The sequence below is a fragment of the Tenrec ecaudatus genome, chromosome 4, assembly GCF_050624435.1.
Source record: "Tenrec ecaudatus isolate mTenEca1 chromosome 4, mTenEca1.hap1, whole genome shotgun sequence".
Classification (NCBI taxonomy): Eukaryota; Metazoa; Chordata; class Mammalia; order Afrosoricida; family Tenrecidae; genus Tenrec; species Tenrec ecaudatus.
The window spans coordinates 136,873,849-136,894,961 of record NC_134533.1 but is presented as its reverse complement, the minus strand read 5'-3'; the positions used below and the strand labels follow the sequence as shown (position 1 = coordinate 136,894,961).

At 38.5% G+C, this 21,113-nt stretch overlaps 1 protein-coding gene and 1 non-coding gene across 3 annotated transcripts in view; one reads left to right on the top strand and one right to left on the bottom strand.

The window, feature by feature from the left end:
- The window catches only part of U2SURP (U2 snRNP associated SURP domain containing), a 58,007-nt gene extending 56,680 nt beyond the window's left edge, over positions 1-1,327 (top strand). For both annotated transcript variants that reach the window (XM_075546798.1, XM_075546796.1), the window contains exon 28: positions 81-1,327. In XM_075546798.1, coding sequence (XP_075402913.1) covers positions 81-219 — 139 coding nt within the window. In that variant the 3' untranslated portion in view covers positions 220-1,327. The remainder of the gene's footprint in view (positions 1-80) is intronic.
- Positions 1,328-20,643: 19,316 nt separating this feature from the next.
- Positions 20,644-20,746, bottom strand: LOC142447501 (U6 spliceosomal RNA). Its single transcript, XR_012784199.1, has one exon. It is a non-coding gene; the product is annotated as a U6 spliceosomal RNA (small nuclear RNA).
- Between the last annotated feature and the right edge of the window lie 367 nt (positions 20,747-21,113).

Sequence of the window (21,113 nt, the reverse complement as noted above, 5' to 3'; positions counted from 1 at the left end):
TTTGATAGTTGAAGGCTAATCAGTGGTGATCATATGAATAATTCAATAAATGGCCTTTTGCTTTTTGTTTGTTTTCTCAGGTCACCATCTGGTTCAAGGACACCTAAGAGGTCTAGGCGATCTCGGTCTAGATCCCCTAAAAAATCAGGGAAGAAATCCAGATCCCAGTCCCGGTCTCCACACAGGTCTCATAAAAAGTCAAAGAAAAACAAACACTGACATAGCGTTCACATATTTTTAAGATGCTGTCACTTATTGGAAACGCGGTTTTGTTTTGTGCCTGAACAGTCTGTTTTTAACAAAAACAAAACAAACAAAAAAACAAATGAAAGAGCATTCCTGGGGTTTTTTGTTTGTTTGTTTGCGAATGCATGTGTAAACTCACGAGCAACTGCATCTTTAGAATCGTCATTGTTTTATATTGTACAAATTACTTTCGTTGTGGCTGTTTCTCAAGGTAAAATTTTTACTGTGTTAAAGAATTTCATCAGAAATGTGTATACTGGATCTGCTGGCGGTAGTATTTTGTTTCAGGATGTTGTGACTTAGAAAAGTAATACAGATGTCTTCCCCTCCTTTTGTAGCTTTGAAAATTGGAATTAGATTTCAAATAAAATCTGAACAGAAAACTATAATGTTGTTTTTTTGCCCCACTGGTGACAGCAGATCTCTTAAGAGTTCTGAGTGAGTGTGGGACTACTGTTGTGTTTCTTTTACACAATGCACTTTACCAACTCCAGTGCTCCTGTAGCTAAACTTCTATACTTACCAAGATGACTATCAAAATTAAGGAACTTGAGATTCCCCTTGTAGGTTTGCCAACCCCTCTCTTCATTCAAATTCTCTTCACTGGCTAATATTAGTGCCCAGAAATCAGAGGACAGGTGGATATTGGACATGGTGCTTTTTGTTCATGGAATGCCTTATAAAGAAACTATTATTTCAATACACCAAACCCATATTTTGAGAAAAAACTAATTTTTAGGGAAAACTTGATTTTATCTTCTATCATGAAAGACACTTATTTATATAAAAGAGACTTTCTTAAGATTTGGCCATAGAGGTTTTCTTGAATGGTGGTTGCCTCTTTAACCCTGTTAAACTATCCTAGTGTATTAAAGGATTCAGTTTTAGTTAAAATGTTAAGTGATATTTGAAGTATAATGGTTTGCAGAAAATGGAGCATACAGTTGTCTTTTGATTCAGGGTGAAGTTGAAGTTGATTATATAATGGGAATAAAAATAATGTGGGGTGAGAAATAAAGTTTGTACTCTTGGTTTTACTTACAAATAAAATGTAATAAAGGGTTCTGTAGACTTGAACTGACACTACTATTTGTGAATTTTGCTTTCAATTTTTCATTTAGGCACTTAATTGCGTAGTGTTTTTATATGTTTGTTTTTATTTTTCCTCTCCCCTAATAGAGACTGTAGAACACTGTTTTATAATAGATAGCTTTGATTTAGGCCGAGTTAGTTTTGATTTGCTTTCTTCACTCTTGCCTGGTCACAGAATGAATCCTGTTCCCATGCTTTAGGTATTTGCTCTTTCCGCCGAGCTCTGCGATACTAACTGCACACACTGCCGCCAAACTGGGCCGTGATGGCTTTTGCAGTTAGCTGATCAGATTGATTTGCTTAATAGGTCTCACCAACGTGAAAATGTTGCTTGAGTAATTTTCCCATCATTCGCCTATATTTTTTTCTTTTTTCCATTTTTAAGAAAAGATTAATTTCTAATAGTTGCTGAGATTAATTAAATGTGAACATTTGGTGCTAACTTTTAAATATGTGTAAATCCAACCATTTATAAAGCAACACGTTTATCTTTTTTGGTTCACTGCCTAGGAGAATGAAAATTTAAATAATCTATATCTTTCCTTGAAATATAGCAATAGGAGGAGTTGTTGGTGATTTGGGCATTCCATCATTTACTGGTGTCTAGTACAGGATTAGAAATAATTGGACAAATTGACAAATTTTGTCAGTCAAATTTCAAAGGATGCTTTATTTCTCGCCCATCTTGGGAAATATCTGGGAGAAGCATTAGGAACTCTTGGGTAAGTTTGGGGTGCTAACTTATATTTTTCCTATTGGGGTGTAATTTGGCACTTATTTCTATTCGGCTTCAGGTATACTCCTATTTGGTGGCGCAGCTTGCTTAAGCCTGATAGAATATATTTTCTTTGAAGTCTATTAATATATCTGTTAGATTACCTTGAATTTTTCTCTCTTGGATTCCAAATGGTATTAGTAAATAGTTTATTTCCAATTTAACTTCGTGAGAGAATACCTAGAGTTAATGTATGTTTATTTCCCCCGTGGACACACAATAGAGTTTAATGGGGTCAGAAAATGCTGCCATTGTGGAAAACAACAGAATCCATTGTGTGTGGTCGAGTCTAACTCCTCTTGTGCCATGCTTTTGAAATTGCATTTTCACCTGATTCTAATATAAAGAACACTGTAACAAAGTTCCAAAAGTTCACGAAAATGTTCATCGCCATGATTTAGTTACAGGAAGTACCTTGTTCCAGCTCTCCAATATAAAGCCTTACTGTCTTCTACCACAGCTACACACGAGCAGAAATCCTCTGCGTATTCCTCGTAGAGGGAGCATCTTAGGCCCTTTCCCCTCCAGCCCAACATTTTTACATAGGGATTCCTTACCATCAGTACCATTCCTAGATCCTCTTCCAACTACAGATGAGAGAAAGAATATAAATGGTAGTCTTTCTTACCCAAGAGGGTCCTGCTGATTAAAGGGGATCGTGTTAGTGAATCTCTTTTTTTTGGCACTCTGTTTTCTTGATAACTGCTAGTAAGTGAAGAGATTTCTGATTTGAAGCATGTTGAGAAGTTAGAGATGAAAACCCTGACCCAAAGTGTGCTTTTACTTGGTTCAGAATGTTCTTGGCTTTTCTGCTAAAGTTTGCAGAAAATTACTGTACTCTGACCTAATTTTTCTTTATTGTAGACCATTCCCATGTGCTTACCCTTAAAACTTTTTATGCCGATTAAAAAGTTTTACGTGAAAGGAAATACTTGCTTATGACTTCTATAATTTACCCCAAAACTTTTAAGGTGGTTAAGTACCAGAAAGTATTTATAAAGCATTCTGATCATGATCAAGTTTAGGTTTCATAAAATTAGTGTCTATATTTGCCTCCACAATGGTGTGCATTTTAAAGAAGTATATATCAATGATGGTAGTTTATCATTATTGTTGTTAGTGAATAAAAGCAAATCCCTGTCTCGCCAAAGTGACGAAACCTACCCCGATGGCCTTGCCGTGTGATCTCTTTAACAGAGAAACTTGTTTTTTAAAAAAGAAGTGTACCACTTTCCTAAGACTATCCCTTTAAGACATTTAAGATATAAGAGCTATGTTGTTGTATTTTGTTTTGCTCTTCTGTTACATTTCTCTCCATTTTATTGGGAGCTCTTACAGATAATTATAACTATCCCTAGTCCAATTAGATCAAGCATGATTGTACAATTGCTGCACCATCAATTCCAAAACATTCTTCTTGCACTTGATATCTGCTCTCCTTTAGCCCGGCCCTGCCCTCCCCCCCTTTCTGCTACATTTTAATGTAAAAGTACAGAAAATCCCGTACAGATACGTTTGATGTTTAAAGGAACGTGTGACTATATAAAAATCTCGCATCTACACAGTGTTTGTTCTCAATGTTTCGCGTGCATGTTTTAGACTAGATTTTAGGGGGTGTTTGCTCCATTGTACTCTTTTCTTTATTTCTGTTCTTAGCTTCCCACAACTTAGGTAACACACAAACACAAATCCCAGGGGAAGTGCTGTGACGCTAGACGAAAAGGTGGGAATGTGCTGCTGTTCCCAGTGAGCCGTGTTCTGTGGTTGAAAAGTCAATGCCTCAGTGTTTACTCAGTACCACCTCATGGATCGTCTATGTAAATGAACTATATGTGTAATTAGTTATTTATATAGTTTTGTAGATCTATAGATAAAACGCCCTACTTCATTTTCATGTGTAATTGTGCTTAGAGTTTTGTGTTTTCTCCTTTTACTTCAACATGCTCTTGTACATTATCGCTCTGATGCTTTGAAATAGCAGGAAAGAATATATCGGAAATGAGTATAATGTAATTGAAATCAGCTGAAATATTCGACAGCAAGACAATTTCTTTCAGGTGAACGAATTCTATGATTTGGTTTCTTTTGATGAAAGGGTTAAGTTTATTGTGGAGCTGCTTTCCAGACCAGATGTCACTTTATAATTTTTCTACATAAAGATTATATAGTTGCAAACAAAGGTTGTGGAATTTCCCTTTTGTTGTTTTTCACTCTTAATTACTTTAATAAAAATATGTTGTTTTCATAGCAAACTGAAGGCTCTTTATGGTAATTGTCTCTATATGGTAATTTTTCTAATGCCAGCTCAGCATACCATGTCTGGTTTTCATACCCTTTCTCCCAAGCAACATCACTGAGATGCAAGCTACATTTGTTCATAGCTAAAACTACAGTTTTCATTTCAGATATGTTCATGAAAGATCATCATTTTCATTAAATTGTTATTTTACTCTTAATGAAAATTACCCACATTGGCAAAAGACTAGTCAAACATCCATGTACCTATTAACCTGCGTTTAATACCATTATCACAAAAATAATCCATAGGTTCCTTTTTCAAGCTTACTGTTTTCTTCGAAGCATCTATCTTTCTCTATGTTATTTGAAAAGGATTTTTTCAAATGGTGTGTGTTAACATTTTTTTTAAGTAAAACTTTAAAAGAAAGCATAATGTAACATCAGGTTTGTATATCATCTACTCCTCCACCTCATTGAAGTTCTCTACTTATTTCCTACTTCCTGGGCTCCATGTCTTCTTTAAAGTGTAAGTAAGAGGTAATTTCATATGAACATTTCATAACATGGGGTGCAAAATAAGGGAAAAACAAGATGAGATTTGGAAATTGTAGTGTTAACATTTTTAATGAACATACTCATTTTCCCCCCACACTTTTTTTTTCCAGTTGGGTCAAAGTTTGAAACAAAATTTAGGGGCATAGAATAAAATCAATGTTTGGTTTAGATATTTTGCACACTATAAAGGGGGCAAAGACCCCAAAGCATCAAACTTAAAGTTTTTTAAGTTATTTTTCCTGCTTAGAAAAGAGAAGACTAAACTATTTTAGAATAAATAACTCTTAAAATGAGGTGTAGCAGAGCATTCAGGAAGAGGATGGGCATGGGTTATGGTATTGTGTTCGGACTCTCAGTAACTGATCTTTCAAGAATCTAATTTCTCGCCAGTGAAACGGGGTAGTGATTACCTTATACAGTTGTAAGAATGAAGTCAATGTGAATCACTAATACATAGTTATAGTGGTTCTGAACATTAAATGTTGATTCAACCTTATTGAAATATGATGTAATTGGACAATGTATAATAACACCATAGTCCACGGTGTTGGGGCCTTGACAAAGATTCTAATACTTGGTTTGTGTTTTCCTTATTGACAGTGTTATAAGCATAGAGATGCATTAGTATATTTATTACACAATTAATAACCTCTTAATTTATCCCAATCTCATAGGTGACAATTCCCAATCTCCTTTGAGAAACAATATTTTTATTAAGTAGATTATGAAAGGTAGCCTTTTTCATAGATTCCACTAACCAAAGTTTCTAAAAAGAAGCCTGTAAAAGAAAATCTAAATGTAAAAACAGCTGAAATCGGGTGTCCATGGAGAGAAAATGGAGAATAGTATCAAATACATGAAACGCTCTGAATTTGTCCAAGGTCAAAAGTTAAAAAAACAAACCACTAAGCTATACAAATTAACAGACTGAGAAGAATATGCAATTTTCACAAAATGAGTGGGCTGAACAATATCCACTCAAAAAGGTTAGTAATTTTGAGTGAAATTGAATTCATGTATTTTGTGTCTTTTGGAAGTTATGCTTTGTATTTTCAGATTATGCAGGAGTGAAAAATGTCATCTGAAACTACAGCTATTTAATGTAGAGAGTTGAAATAACACAGAATTTGGAAAGGAAAATACATTTTAAATCCGACTCAGAAATAATGGCCTTGTAGTAATGTCCTGAGGACATTTGTAAAGCTCTTTGGAGTTCTCACAGCTGCACAAGTAGGAATTTGGAAGAGCAAAACTTTGATTAGATGCACTATTTGGTCCTCTGGTTAGCTGGAACATTGAAATTGGAGAGAATAGGCACTTCACTAGACTGGTATTTCTAGATGATATTTTTGGGTTCAGCGTCTTCCCCTTTGCACTGCAGTAGCTTCTGGGTGTGAGCAGTTATTACAAGCATTTTGAAACGATGGCTTTTGCCCATTCTAGCATCTTAAAAGTTCTGTCAAGTCATTCATTTTCAGGAAAAGCAAACTTCAAGCCTGATGCACAGCAAGCAGTCAAAAAACTGGGTGCTCTACATTTCTTTGTATGCTCCATTTGCAGTAACATTTAGCGAATGTGGATTTAAACACTAAAGTTAAATGTATTACGTGTCATTAACATGTTTTACAGAGTGCACTCCCCTAATATGTCCTATCTTAACTTTTAAGAATATTTTTCCAGAGAGACCTGCATGTTAACTCTGCCACATCCTATGTCTGCATGTGGAAGTGCCACAAAGCAGACACCACTCATCAGGTATTTAAAATGCTGGTGCTCAATGTGTGCCAGGAAAGCCTACACATAGTAGACACACGTGAAAATAGAAATTGATATTTGAACCTTTCACAATTAATCTTTTCTCTTGACTGACATAAAACTTTAGAAAAATTCCCTAGATATTAATATGCACATGTTTTGTAATAAGACCTGGTGTCTTTTCTTTGGTGTGGTATGGAATGAAGCCACCAGTAAAGTGAAGAATGGGCAAAGTATGACAGTTAAGATAGGGAATTGCTCTGCCTGCGTTTAGTTCTGAGGCTGCAATCCCAATTGGGATAACTTACAGATCTCAAGAGCATCTAGGTTTGTTGTAGCGAAGTTCTCGAACAGCATATTTTATAATCTTTATGATAACTTGTCATGGCACGTACTGTACACAATTGAGTATAACCGAGTTTTTCCACATTTTTTTATGGTAAAGTTTGTGGTAAAATTAGGTGCCTCGGCTGATACTCGGGTCGGCTTATCCTCAAGTATATATGGTATAATTCTCAGTAAGGATGATTCTCATGTGTTACTTAAACACGTAGGCCGTTGCAACTATTCGTGACGCTGTGTACAACAGACGCAAGTACTGCTCAGTCCTGCCATTCTCCTAATTGTTGAGCCCAGCGTTACTGTCACTGTTTCAGTTTATCTAGTTGAGGGTTTCCTCTTCCACTTACCCCCCTACCAACTGCTCAAAGGAGGAGGGGACTTCAGAAAGGTGGGTGAAGTGAATAAAAAGTAATTTTTCTACAAACTTTCTGAAACTCATGTGAAATGAAGTCTTGCCATCATCGCTTTAAAGGAGCATGCTGGTTGTACGTCCTCCAACCCATATTTGGTCATGTGGCAGTCCATGGCAAAATTAATATTGTTTGCCGTCACTATAGTTCAAAGACATTAGCTCTTCTGGTCATATTCATTATCCAGCTTTCCCATGCATATGAAGTAATTGAAAATACCATGAATGGGTCAAGTGCATCTTAGTCTTTCAAAGTGACAGCTTTGCTTTTCAACTCTAAAAGGCCTTTTGCAGCACCTTTGCCCAACGTAGGGCACTGATTTCCTGACTGCCACTGCCATAAGCATTGATTGTGGATCCAGGCGAAATGCAATCGCAACAATTTGGATATTTTTATTGTATATTTATCATGTTTGCTTATTGATCCATTTGTGAAGTTTTGTTTTTTTTTTAGTGGCTCAGGGAAGATTTTTTTTTTAATGCTGAGGCGTAATCCATAATCTTCATCAGTAAGTTTCAAATCTTTTTTTGTTTTCCTCAAGACTCATTTGCTTATTGCAGGTTATAAATGAGTTTCCTTTCAATTCTGATACCTTATTTTTCCTCATTGTGTACTCCAGCTTTTTGGATAGTGGGCTTAGCATACAAATGTGATCCGTATGGTGAAAAGATACAATCCTGGGGTATACCTCTTTGTGTTCTGTTCAGATGCTTTGTTCAAACGCAATATCTCCGAGTGCTGTTCAAGTGGTAGTCTCTCGTTCTGTGTACAGGTTTTGCTTGAGCAGAACTAAGTTTTATATTTCTCATTCTTCCCAAAGTTATGCATAGTTTGTTATGATCCACACGGTTGAATGTTTTTAATAAGATACATGTAAGCATCGTTCTGATATTCTGGGCTTTCTCCCAAGATCTCTATGATGTAAACAGTGATATCCCTTCTTCCATACTCTCTTCTGAAACCAGCTTGATTGTTTGGCAGCTGTTGATGTACTGTTGCAATCGTTTTTGAGTTAGGTTTAGCAAAATGCTACTTGTGTGTGCTATTAACGATAATGGTTCAAAAATGTCCACATTGTGTTAATCACCTTTGTCTTTGGAGTAGACACAAGTATGGAAATCTTCCATTAGGTAGCTGTCATCACATTTCTTGGTATAGTTGTCATCTATGTTGTTGACAAAAGGTATTTGCAATGAAGAAATCATTGGTCTTGCAAAATTCTATTGTGATATTCAGCTTCATTTCTGTCACCAAGTCCATATTTTCTAACTGCTTACCCTTCTTTTGTTTCCAGTTTTTGTGTTATAATTGTTAGAAATTATCAATGTATCATAATTACACATTTGATCAATTTCAGGCTGAAGTAATTGGTAAGAATATTCAACTTTAGCATTAGAACTTGATGCATAAATATGAATAACAGTCCCATTACTTGGTTGCCTTTGTAGGTATATGGATATTGTCCTGTCCTACACTTGATCCTAGCCAAAAGGTCAAGAAACGGTGGATCTTATCCTATCATTGCCAATATTGTACTTCAGGGAAAATCTTGAAATCATCTTTTCATTGAATGTGCCATCCTTCCTCTCCAATTTGTCATTCTCAGCATAACCTTTCACACTGGAATTAAAAGTACTGATCTATATTGGTATATGATCTATTAATATTGTCATATGTTCTTATAGAACTTGGATTTTTAGGTGTGAACGCCGTAAAGATTTTTCCTTTGAACCTTTTGTGTATTTTGTGTGGAATATGCGCTTCCTAGATGAATTCCTGACCTTGGTCATCTTTAATCAACTAGAGTAGCTCCCACAAGATTTGATGAGGCAGAGTGTTCTTAGAAGCTAAACCCTCCTTTGGAAAACCATTGTTAGGCACCAGCAAGTCAGTTCTGACCCATAGTGACCCTACGCACTGCAGAACTGGAAACACTGCCTGGCTTGGTGCCATCCTCACGATTGTTATGTTTGAACCCGTGACTGCAGCCCATATGTCTGTCTCTTCTTGAGGGTCTTCCTGTTGTCACTGCCCTTCTGCTTTACCAAGCACCGAGTCCTTTTCCAAGGACTGATCTTTCCTGGTAACGTGTCCAAAGTATGTGAAACCAGAGTCTCTCTATCCTTGTCTCTAAGGAGCATTCTGGCTATACTTCCAAGACAGACTTGTTTATTCTCTTGGCAGTCCATGGTATTTTTAATATTCTTCACAAGCAATTGATTAAATACATCAGTTCATCTTTGGTCTTTCTTCAGTGTCCAGCTTTCACATGCATATGAGGTGATTGAAAATATCATGGCTTTTCGGGATTTTAAAAAGATCTTGTGCAAGCAGATTTACTTGTATTACAAAGCAGTCACTTCAAGCAGTATTGTTATTAACACCACAGTCAGTTCCCAATCATTCTTTTCCTTCCTGGACTCCTTGGCATCAGCTCCCTTTACCCGCCCACCCACCACCCTCTTGTTCTATTTGCCATCCCTATAGGCTCATCATTCCTGGGTTTCGTATATGGAAAAACAGAAAAAAATAACATTCAATAGAGTGATCCCCAATGACAATACATCTGAGGTAAACCCAGATATAAACAAACAGAAAACAAAAATATACAGAAAATGGTGAAAACCAGATCAGGTACAGCGTGCATCAGAGTGGGAATCAACTGACAAGGATTTACCTGTTCACGTCAGGTATTTCCCTTTGCTCTTCTATAATCATCCCTCCAGTACATTCTGTTTAGTAAACACTTTCCTCCAATCCTTCTATTATGGAGAGAGGGAAATCACTGGAGGCTCATTTCCTATGTAGTTCCCACAAATGTATCTCTTGGGCTTCCACTGTCATTCAACGCCTTCTGCACACTCGATTCTCGCAATTGAGGCTATGATACTATTCCTTCTGGCTTCAGATTATATGATTTACGATCCTTCAGTGATGGATGATGGTGTGCTTCTATGTGGACTTGGTTGACATCTCACTTAGATGGCTTCTTGTTTGGAGACAAGCATTTAAGACCCCAAAACACTTTTTTTTCCAAAACACTTTTATCTGATAGCCGGGCACCATCTACTTTCTTCACCCCATTTTGCTACAGCACCCACGTTCCATTCCTGAGGGTGAGTGTCCAGCAAGGCCATGATGTAAGAACTAATTGTTCTTAAGTTGGAGCTAGGATTTAGTGCGAGCCCAAAACCCAATCCTGGATCTATGGGTTGTTTTTTTTTTTATCTGCCTTTGGCGCTCTCAGACGGCCTTATTGATTTATTGTAGAGTCTTATTGATCATCCCCCCTGGTACATAACAATCCTCCATTAATACTGTATTTGATTAGCTCTTGGTATTAATTTTTTTAAAGCTTTGTTGAGAGAGTGATATTGGGCTGAAGAAGGCTAACGCCATATCACAGTACCTGAATTATTCATTTGTACCAAATCAATCGTTTTGTGGCTATACACTATTTTTACAAAGGGGGCTGTTAGGGAAATTTCACAGTTATCACTGAGAATGTCAGGGATTTGCTGGAATAATACATACTTAATACAGCATATAGGGCATTGATGTAGCAAGACCGTGTTTGTCTACCTACTAACAGTTCACCCATCTTGGTACAGCTGTCTTCTGCTTCCTCAGACACGGTGTATTTTCCAACTTCGGTCCTCAGGTTACGAGTGTGTCTGAGGTAGTCACTTGCTTTCTAGACTGCTGCTCCCATGAGTGTTGACTGGATTCAAATGACGAGGTCCTCGACAACTTTAATCTTTTCTCCATTTATCATGGTGTTACCTACTGGTCCATTTGAAGGGATTTTGGTTTTCTTTACTTTAAGTTGTAATCCATATTGACGACTCAGATCCTTGAACTTCATCAGTAAATGCTTCTTATCCTCACGTTCAGTAAGCAAGGTTGTGTCATTTGCCTATTGCAGCTTTTAATAAGCCTTCCTCTGACTCTGATGCCTCATTTTTATTCATATAATCCAGCTTCTCTAATGATTTTACTCAGCATACAGATTGAATAAATATGGTGAAAGGCACAACTCTGACACACACCTTTAAAAATTTTGTTTGCACAGCTGCCTCTTGATCCATGTACAAGTCCCACATGAACACATTTAAATGTTCTAGAATTCCCATTCTTCTCTAGGCTAGCCATGATTTGTTATGATCCACACAGCCTTTGCATAGTCAGTATTTTTCTGGTGTTTGTTGCTTTCAGCCAAGAATCATCATCAATATTGCTCTACAAACTTCTGAATCTGGTCTGAATTTCTGGCAGCTCACTGTCATGTACAGCTGCTACTGTTATTGAATGATCATCAGCAAAATTTTACTTGCATGTGATATTAATGATATTTCTCTATAGTTTGCACATTCTGTCGAGTCATCTTTCTTTGGAATGAACACAAACAAGCATCTCTTCCAGTTGGTTGGCCAGGTAGCTGTCTTCCAAATTACTTGACATAGATGAATGAGTGCTTCCAGTATTTTATCAGCTTGTTGAGACATTTCCGTTGGCAGTCCATCAATCCCGGAGCCTTGTTTTGGCTAATGCCTTCAGTGCAGCTTAGATTCTTCCTTCAGCACTATTGGATTTGAATCTTAATTGACCTCTTGAAATAGTTGGATAGTATGGCGACTCTATTTTTTCCATCTTCTTTTGAGGCTAATCGTATCATTCAACACTTTGCCTATAGAACCTCTTGAGACTTGGCCCACCATATTTAACACCTGGACTCCAAAAACTTGAAGATTCCCTCCAACCTTTAACCTTTGCAAAGAGTGAACTCTAATTTTCAGCTGTGTGGCTTTGGTTAAAGTCCTTATTCCAAGCAATTTGCGCCCCTATTCTTGCCAGCTTCATGAGTTGCCAACTGCAGGATGTATGAACAAGGTCAGCGTCTGCTATGCACCAGGCCCAATTCTAGGCACTGGAGATAGAGTGATGAATGTGGAATTAGGTACTGATCGGAGGAATCAGACACATTGAACAATGCACTTGCAGATGGCAGACTCTGAAAATGTGACAGATGTCAAATAGGGGTGTGTGGTAGAAAATGAAGGGGTGGGGGACCTGTAGCGTGGCCAAGGAAGGCCTCACTGGCAATAACATTTGACCTGAGTCCTTAGTAATACAATAGAGCTGGCCATGCGAATCAGTGGCACCTGAGTGAGAGGTGCAAGTGTGAATATTTTCCAAAAAGAACAATGTTGGTGTGTTGAGGAACGGAAAGCAGTGTGGCCCAAGTGCAGTGAAACAAGTAGATATGTGATGCGTGAAGGTTAGGTAGTGGCTGACCTATTGTGAAAGGACCGTTGGTCACCACTGTACATCGTGTGTTGAAGAGAACCAAGGAAATCAGTTAAGAGATTTTTGGCTGTGAAGACGGGATGGACGGGGGTGGTATGGGTAAATTAGCATTGTCCAAAGTGCATCGTAGCTCCCTAATCCATGTAAATCAGCATTTCTTCATTGTTTCTTTGAATCTTGTAATTTTTTTTCCTACCTCTCTCCACAGCCTCCACCAAGATTAACCCCAAGTGGCCTCTCTTAAATGTGTCTAACCACTAGATGATTAAGACAAAGCACTCCTGTTGTTCTTCCACTGGTACTTGAGGAAATTATATCTCCATACTACTTGTAATCAGGTCACACACCAACATTGAGTTATATACATTGGTTCTACTTAGGTGCTACTGAATCCCCTCTGACTCTCAGCAATCCTGTGTACAACAGGAAAAACACTGTCAAGTCTTGTGCCATCTCCACAATTATTGTTCAGCTTAATCCCTTTGTGGCAGGCACTGTGTCAATCCATTTCATTAAGGGGCTTCCTCTTTTTACTGGCCCTCTACCAAGCATAATGTCCTCCAGGTAACTGGTATGTCCAGTTAATGTCCAAAGCACAGAGGTAAGGTCTCTCCGTCCTAATTCTAAGGAACATTCTAGTTGTATTTCTTCGAACAGAGATTTGTTTGTCCTTCTGGCAGTCCATGGTACTTTTAGTATTCTTTTCCAATTCCATAATTAAAATGCACTGATTATACTGGTCTTCCTTACTCATTGTCCAATTTTGACATGCATCTGAAAATCCCATGCCTTTGGTCAGGCACACTTTAGTCCTGTAAGTGCTATCTTTGCTCTTTAATACTTTAAATAGATCTTGTGCAGCAGAGTGCCCAATGCAATATATCTTTTGATTTCAATCATGTCTGTTTATCATGCTGTTGTCTGTTGGTCTAGTTGTGGGAATTTGAGTTGTAATATAGACTGAAGGCTCTAATCTCTGATCTTCATCAGGAAGTGCTTCAAGGCCTTTGGGATTTCAGCAAGTTGGATTTTATCTGCAGACCACAGGTTGGTAATGAGTCTTCCTCCAATCTTGTTGCCACTTTCTGCTTCATGGACTCCAGCTTCTAAGATTATTTCCTCAGCAAAGAGATTGAATAAATTTGATGAAAAGATACAACCCTGACACACACTTTTCTTGATTTTAAACTACCATATATACTCAAACATAATCCAACCCGAGTATAAGCCAAGGTACCTAATTATTACCTGGGAAACCAGAGAAACTGATTGACTCGAGTATAAGCCTAGGGTGGAAAATGCTGAAGCTATTGGTGAGTTTCAATAATCAAAACAAATGAAAATAAAATTACTAAAAATTGAGACATCAGTGAGGTAATGTATTTAAATATTTATTTTAAATAAAAAACTTAAAGGATGTCATTTAACATTAGTAAACCAGCACAGTAAGTGGAAAATAGGTTCAACAAAAACAATAAGGTATCAACAATGATACCTTAAGAGTACTATTCCCTAAGCTCCATCAGCAACCAAGCTAAAATGTAAAGAGTTAAAATCCTTCAAAACTGAATTCATCATCATCCGTATCCCAATGCAGAGCTTCAGCTGGTGTGAGGTCATCATAGACGTTGCCCTCACTGAGATTGCTGTCATCACCACTGCTGTCATTTTCATACACTAATACTACATTTCTGGAAGGTATGTCACCATGTCTTCTGGAATGTCTTCCCATGTATCTTGAACTCATTTTGCTATTGACTTTATGTCAGGCTTCATGAGATTTCCTCCTTTTGTTAGTTGGGCTTGACCAGATGACATCCATTCATGCCACTGACCCGAGTATAAGCCGAACCCCAGTTTTTCAACACATTTTTTGTGCTGAAAAACGTCCTGCAAAAAGGCTTATACACGAGTATATACGGTATCTTTTCTGTCCAAAGGACTACATCTTGTACAGGTTTCATTGAGCACAATGAAGTGTTTGGAAATTTCCATTCTTCCGAATGTTATCCATAGTTACGATTCACACAATCGAATGCTTTTTCACAGTCAATGATAAACAAGTTTACCATTCTGAAACTGCTTTCAGCCAGCATCCATCTGACACCAGCAATGATGCCTATTGTTCCATATTCTCTTCCCAGCTGATGTACTGCTACAACTGAATTTGAATTATACTCAGTAAAATGCTACTTGCAGCTGATATTAATGATATTGTTCAATAATTCCTGTACTCCTTGGGTCACCTTTCTTTGAAGTGAGTAGAAATATGGTTCTTTTGCAGTTAATTGACTAAGTAGCTTTCTTTCAAATTTCTTGGCATAGATTAGTGAGTGTGTCCAGTACGGCATCAGTTCATTGAAACATTTCATTTGATATTCTGTCCGTTCCTAGAGCCTTATTTTTCAGTAGTGTAATGCCTTCAGTATAACTTGTCCTTTCATCAATATCATTGGTTCTTCCCCCCTCCCCTATGTCATTGGTCTTGATCTTAAACTATTTCTTGAAATGATTGAATGTCAAGCAATTCTTTTTGATTCAAGGACTCTATTCTGTTCATATTCTGTTATTAATGTGGTAACAGAGACAGTATTTTGCCCATAAAATCCTTCAATATTGTAAGTCGAGGCTTGAAACTTTTCGGTTTTAGCTTAAGGTATGCTGAATGCATTTTTGCCTTTTGGTTTTCTAACTTCATGTCTTTACATATTTTGTTAGAATTCTTTACTTTGCCTTCTCATGCTGCTTTTTAAATTTTCTCTTAAACTTTTTACTTTATTATTTCTTCCAATCATTTTTAGCTACCAAGTAGACTAAGGTTCAGAGGCTCTTTTGATAACCAGTCTGGCCTTTGACACCCTCTTTGACCTTTTCCTGTCTGCCTCTGCGATGACCTTTTCTTCTTTTTTTTCTTCATGGATGTCACTCCACAACTCATCTATTTTGTTTTGTCATTATGGCTCTTATGATAAGGTGACCAGATGTCCCGGTTTTGGCAGGAGAGTCCCAATTTTTAACAATGTTCCCGTGTCCTACGGCATTTAAAAAACGTCCCGATTTTTGGAAAGAATGCACGACAAGCTAGGGTATACGGTTTTCCGCTGCCATGTGGCTATTTCACCAGGATATGAGTTTTATCAATGGTGTCCCGCTGGTGTCCCGCTTTACCAGTGTTAAAATCTGGTCACTTTATGACTCAGTTTAATTTTGTTCAGCTTTAATCTGAACTTGTAGATGAACTATTGGTAGTCTGTTATACAGTTGGCTTTGGCCTAGGTTTGGCTGATGATATTGAGCTTTTCCATGGTTTCTTCCCACAGATGACATCTTTTTGATTCCTGTGTATTCCATCTGGTGATGTCCATAGGTATAGTTGCCATTCATGTTGCTATAAGAAGGTATTTCCTTTTTTTCTTTTTTAATTCTTAAAAAAAATCATCTTATTGGGGGCTCATACAACTTTTATAACAATCCATACATACATGCATTGTGTCAAGAACATTTGTGCATTTTTTGCCATCCTTCTCAAAACATTTTCTTTCCACTTGAACCCTTGGTATCAGCTCCTTGTATTTTCCCCCTCCCTGCCCACCCTCTCTCCACAAACCCTTGATCATTTATAAATTATTATTATTTTGTCATGTCTTACACCGTCTGATGTCGCCCTTCATCCACTTTTCTGTTTTCCGCCCCCCAGGGAGGAGGTTATTTGTAGATCCTTGTGATCAGTTCTCCCTTGTCTCCCCACCTTCCCCTGGTATCGCTACTCTCATACCTCCTCCTAGTACTCTCATGACTCCCCAACGTTCCCCTGGTATCGCTACTCTCATACCTCCTCCTGGTATTGCTACTCTTACTGGTCTTGAAGGGTTTATCTGCCCTGGATTTCCTGTGTTTCCATTTCCTATCTGTACAAGTGTATATCCTCTGGTCTAGCTGGATTTGTAAGGTAGAACTGGGGTCAGGATAGTAGCAGGGGAGGAAGCATTAAAGAACTAGAGGGAAGTTATGTGTTTCATCGATGCTACACTGCACCCTGACTGGCTCGTCTCCTCCCCATGACCCTTCCATAAGTTGCCTGCAGATGGGCTTTGGGTCTCCACTCCGCACTCCCCTTCATTCACAATGATAAAATTTTTTGTTCTTTGATGCCTGATACCTGATCCTATTGACACCTCGTGATCACACAGGCTGGTGTGCTTCTTCCATGTGGCTTTGTTGCTTCTCAACTAGATGGCCGCTTGTTTATCTTGAAGCCTTTAAGACCCTGGACACTATATCTTTTGATCGCTGGCCACCATCAGTTTTCTTCACCATATTTGCTTATGCACCCACTTTGTCTTCAGTGATTGTGTTGGGAAGGTGAGCATCTTGGAATGCGAGTTTAATAGAACAAAATGTTCTTGAATGGAGGGAGTACTTGAGTAGAGGCCCAATGTCCATCTGTTACCTTAATACTAAACCTATGAATATATACGCATAGATCTATTTCCCTATCATATATAAGTATATTTACATATGTGCATGCCTTTATTCAGACCTCTATAAATGCCCTTTGCCTCTTAGTTATGTTCTCTATTTCCTTTTACTTTACTCTTGTCCCACTAGCATTTTCAGCCTTCATTTGGGTTTCAGTAATTCCTCTTGGTTATATTGCCCTTGGTCACACCCTTCCAGGCCTCCTACACTCTCCTCACCATCGATTTTGGATCACTTGTTGTTCCCTTATCCCTGGGTTTGTTAACACCCACTTTCTTTCCCCTGCCTTTCCCTCTCCCCTATCCCTCCAGAACTCTCATACCCGTTGTTTTCTCCTCTACATTATCTCTATCTTATCTAGATAGACCTGCAGAGATAATAACATGCACAAAAAGCAAGACAGAGCAAAACAACAACAACAACAAAATCCCAACGAGAACAAAAAACATTAAAGCCTGTAAATAGTTCAAGGTCTGTTTCTTGACCTTTAGGAATGTTTTCCGGTCGAGTCTGGTTGGGTGCTTACCCTGGTCCCAAAGTCTATTTTGGGTATTATCTGGGAACGTCATTGCTCTGTTCCCCTTGCTGTTCTGTTGCACACCTTTAGTGTTTCGTCTCAGTGTGGAGGGGTCAGATTGGGTGCAATTCCCACACTGTTTCTCCAGTGTTGTCTAAAAGGGTATTTTCTTATTTTTTTAAAACATTTTTTTAGGGACTCATACAGCTCTTATCACAATTCATACATATACATACATCAATTGTATAAAGCACATCTGAACATTCTTTGCCCTAATCATTTTCTTTTTTTTTCTTTTTTTTACATTTTATTAGGGGCTCATACAACTCATCACAATCCACACATATACATACATCAATTGTGTAAAGCACATCCATACATTCCCTGCCCTAATCACTCAAAGCATTTGCTCTCCACTTAAGCCCTCCGCATCAGGTCCTCTTTTTTTCCCCCCTGACTGTCCCATCTCCTCTCCTAAACCCCTCTCTGAGGGGATCTCCAGTGGTCGACATTTGGGCCTTGGATCTCCACACTGCACTTCCCCCTTCATTCACTATGGTATATATATATTCTTTTTTTTTTTTTTTTGCATGATGCCTTATACCTGGTCCCTTTGGCACCTCGTGATCGCACCGGCTGGTGTGCTTCTTCCTTGTGGGCTTTATTGCTTCTGAGCTAGATGGCCGCTTGTTCACCTTCAAGCCTTTAAGACCCTAGACACTATCTCTTTTGATAGCCGGGCACCATCAGCTTTCTTCGCCACATTTGCTTATGCACCCGTTTGTCTTTGGCGATCGTATCATGGAGGTGTGCAGCCAATGATATGATGATTTTTTGTTCTTTGATGCCTGATAACTGATCCCTTCGGGACCACGCGATCACACAGGTTGGTGTGTTCTTCCATGTGGGCTTTGTTGCTTCTGAGCTAGATGGCCGCTTGTTTATCTTCAAGCCTTTAAGACCCCAGTCACTATCTCTTTTGATAGCCGGGCACCGTCAGCTTTCTTCACCACATTTACTTGTTCACCCACTTTGGCTTCAGCAGTTGTGTCAGGAGAGTGAGCATTGTAGAGTGCCAATTTAATAAAAGAATGTATTCATGCATTGAGGGAGTGTTTGAGTAGAGGCCCAAGGTCCTTCCGCCACCTTAATATTACACCTATATAGACACATAGATCTATTTCCCTATCCTCATATATATATTTGCATGTACATGTCTTTGTCTAGACCTCCATGAATGCCCCTTGACTCCCCAGCTCCTTCCTCCATCTCCCTTGACTTTCCTCCTGCCTCACTACCATGCTCCGTCCCCACCTGGGCTACAGCTATACCTCTTTTCTACGCAACTAAAAGGGTATTTTCAATGAAGAAAATTAAGTTCTTGGTCTTGCAAAATTCTAATATGTCATCTCCATCTTCATTTTGATCACTAAAACGGTATTTTCCAACTATGGATTCTTTCTCTTCATTTCCAACTCTTGAATTCCAATGGTCAGAATCAGTGCATCTTGATGGCATTTAAAAAAATCAATTTTAGATTGAAGAAGTCGGTAGGAGCCTTCAATTTCTTAATCACTGACTTTAGTGGTTAGCGCATAAACTTGAATAATCATTGTGTGAATTGATTTCCTTTCAGGAGTATTCATAGTGACCCTATAGGACAAGGTAGAACTGTACCTGTGAGTTTCCAAGACTCAGGAGTAAAAAGCCCCATTTTTCTCCCATAGAGCTGAATTGGCATCAGTTTGATGTCAGCAAGAGTTTGTAGGATATTGACCTATCACAGATAGCTCTGTACCTCAAGACAGATCTTCCAATACTCTTTGTGATGGTAAATACATTCCCGGCATAGTAAACCTTATGATTCTCTATTCAAAATGACCAATACCAGCTCTTTTCATTTCACTGGAGCCTAGAGTATTGATCTTCATGCATCTCACTAGTTCTGTTGTTACGCAATTGTCCAGCACAGGTATGACCAGGTGGCACTCTCAGAGAGATTTAAAGAGGATTTATTTAGCCATCCAGACGAACTCCCCAAATAAAGATCTGAACCAGGAGCAAGGAGTGAGAGCAGCTTTTAAAGGTCGCAAGCACTGTTATGGAAGCAGAAGGTGGGGTTATCTGTGTTCAGGAGTGGCAGGGGATTTCAGGCACAGGGCCAATCATTGGCTGGAACCCTGGGAGGAGGGAACGTTTCAGTGTCAGGGGAAAGTCTAAAGCAAGAGCAGTTAAAATAGGAATTTCTAGTTTCTCTTTCACTAAAGGTATACCTTGAAAGTGAAAGTTTTGTGTTCAATTAAATTAGAAAACACTAGGCTATATTATAGTAGCACTCTCAAAATCTTTAGTGTGTACTATGTTTCCCTGAGGTAGGATACATTATGTTGTATTTCTGAAACAGACCTTTTAGAAAGCTAAGTTCCACTGAACATGCTTTGAGGAACACTTGCACTGTGATGGGGCAACTTGAATTTCTGATTAGGTAACGGGATGGTTATATGTGCCATGGTCCTTTGGTACAATCAACACGAACCACCTGTGACTGCGTTAATCGGAAGGATAGTGAATGAATGACTGTGGAGGCTCAGAGAATTAACTGCCGTGGAAAGCCAGGAGGAGGAAGCCGTAGGGCAGGAGGCCCCAGTGCTGGGCTGTGCAGAGCCCTGGGGCCCAGAATGCACAGAAGAAATGCGGGACATCTTTTCGAGCCTCCTTGCCCTTCGGCTAAGGGTCTCAGATTCCAACAAGGGAGCATCTGCTGGAGTAGGCTTTTCATGATTCCACCCTGTAGAAACTATTGAGCTTTTTTCTGTTTAAAGAAACTATTAAGCTATGGGCTTTCCCCACCTTTTTTCCCTATTATAAATCATGCAGTGATGAACATCACTATGCATAATGCTATGTTTCATTCTTTTCCCCCCTATTTTATTATGGAATGCTTCACGAATTAGTGTGTCATCCTTGCGGAGGGGCCATGCTAATATTCTCTGTATCGTTCCAATTTTAGCATCCATGCTGCCAAAGCAAACACTATGTTTTCATTCTTAAAGAAATTCTTTTAAAACTTATGACCAGATATGAACTTACTGGGTCAGAAACTTTGGCAGGATCTATAGCTGGGTGAGGTAATTTGGTCTAGTCACCTGGAGAAATGTGTGGGTCTACAGCAGCCCTGATGGCAGCTGTGTCTCTCCATCCACACTGATTTCCTCTGGCAATGGAATCAAACGCCGCCGATTCCCAATATGAGTCTGTCGTAACCCAGTTTTTTAAAAAAATCACTATTTTGCATTATTTTTAGGAAAGAAAATGTATAGCAACCTAAATAAGTGTTTTGGGTAACTTGGTCTGCTTAAATTTTTTATTTTTTTAGCCTATTTGTACACATGTTGCC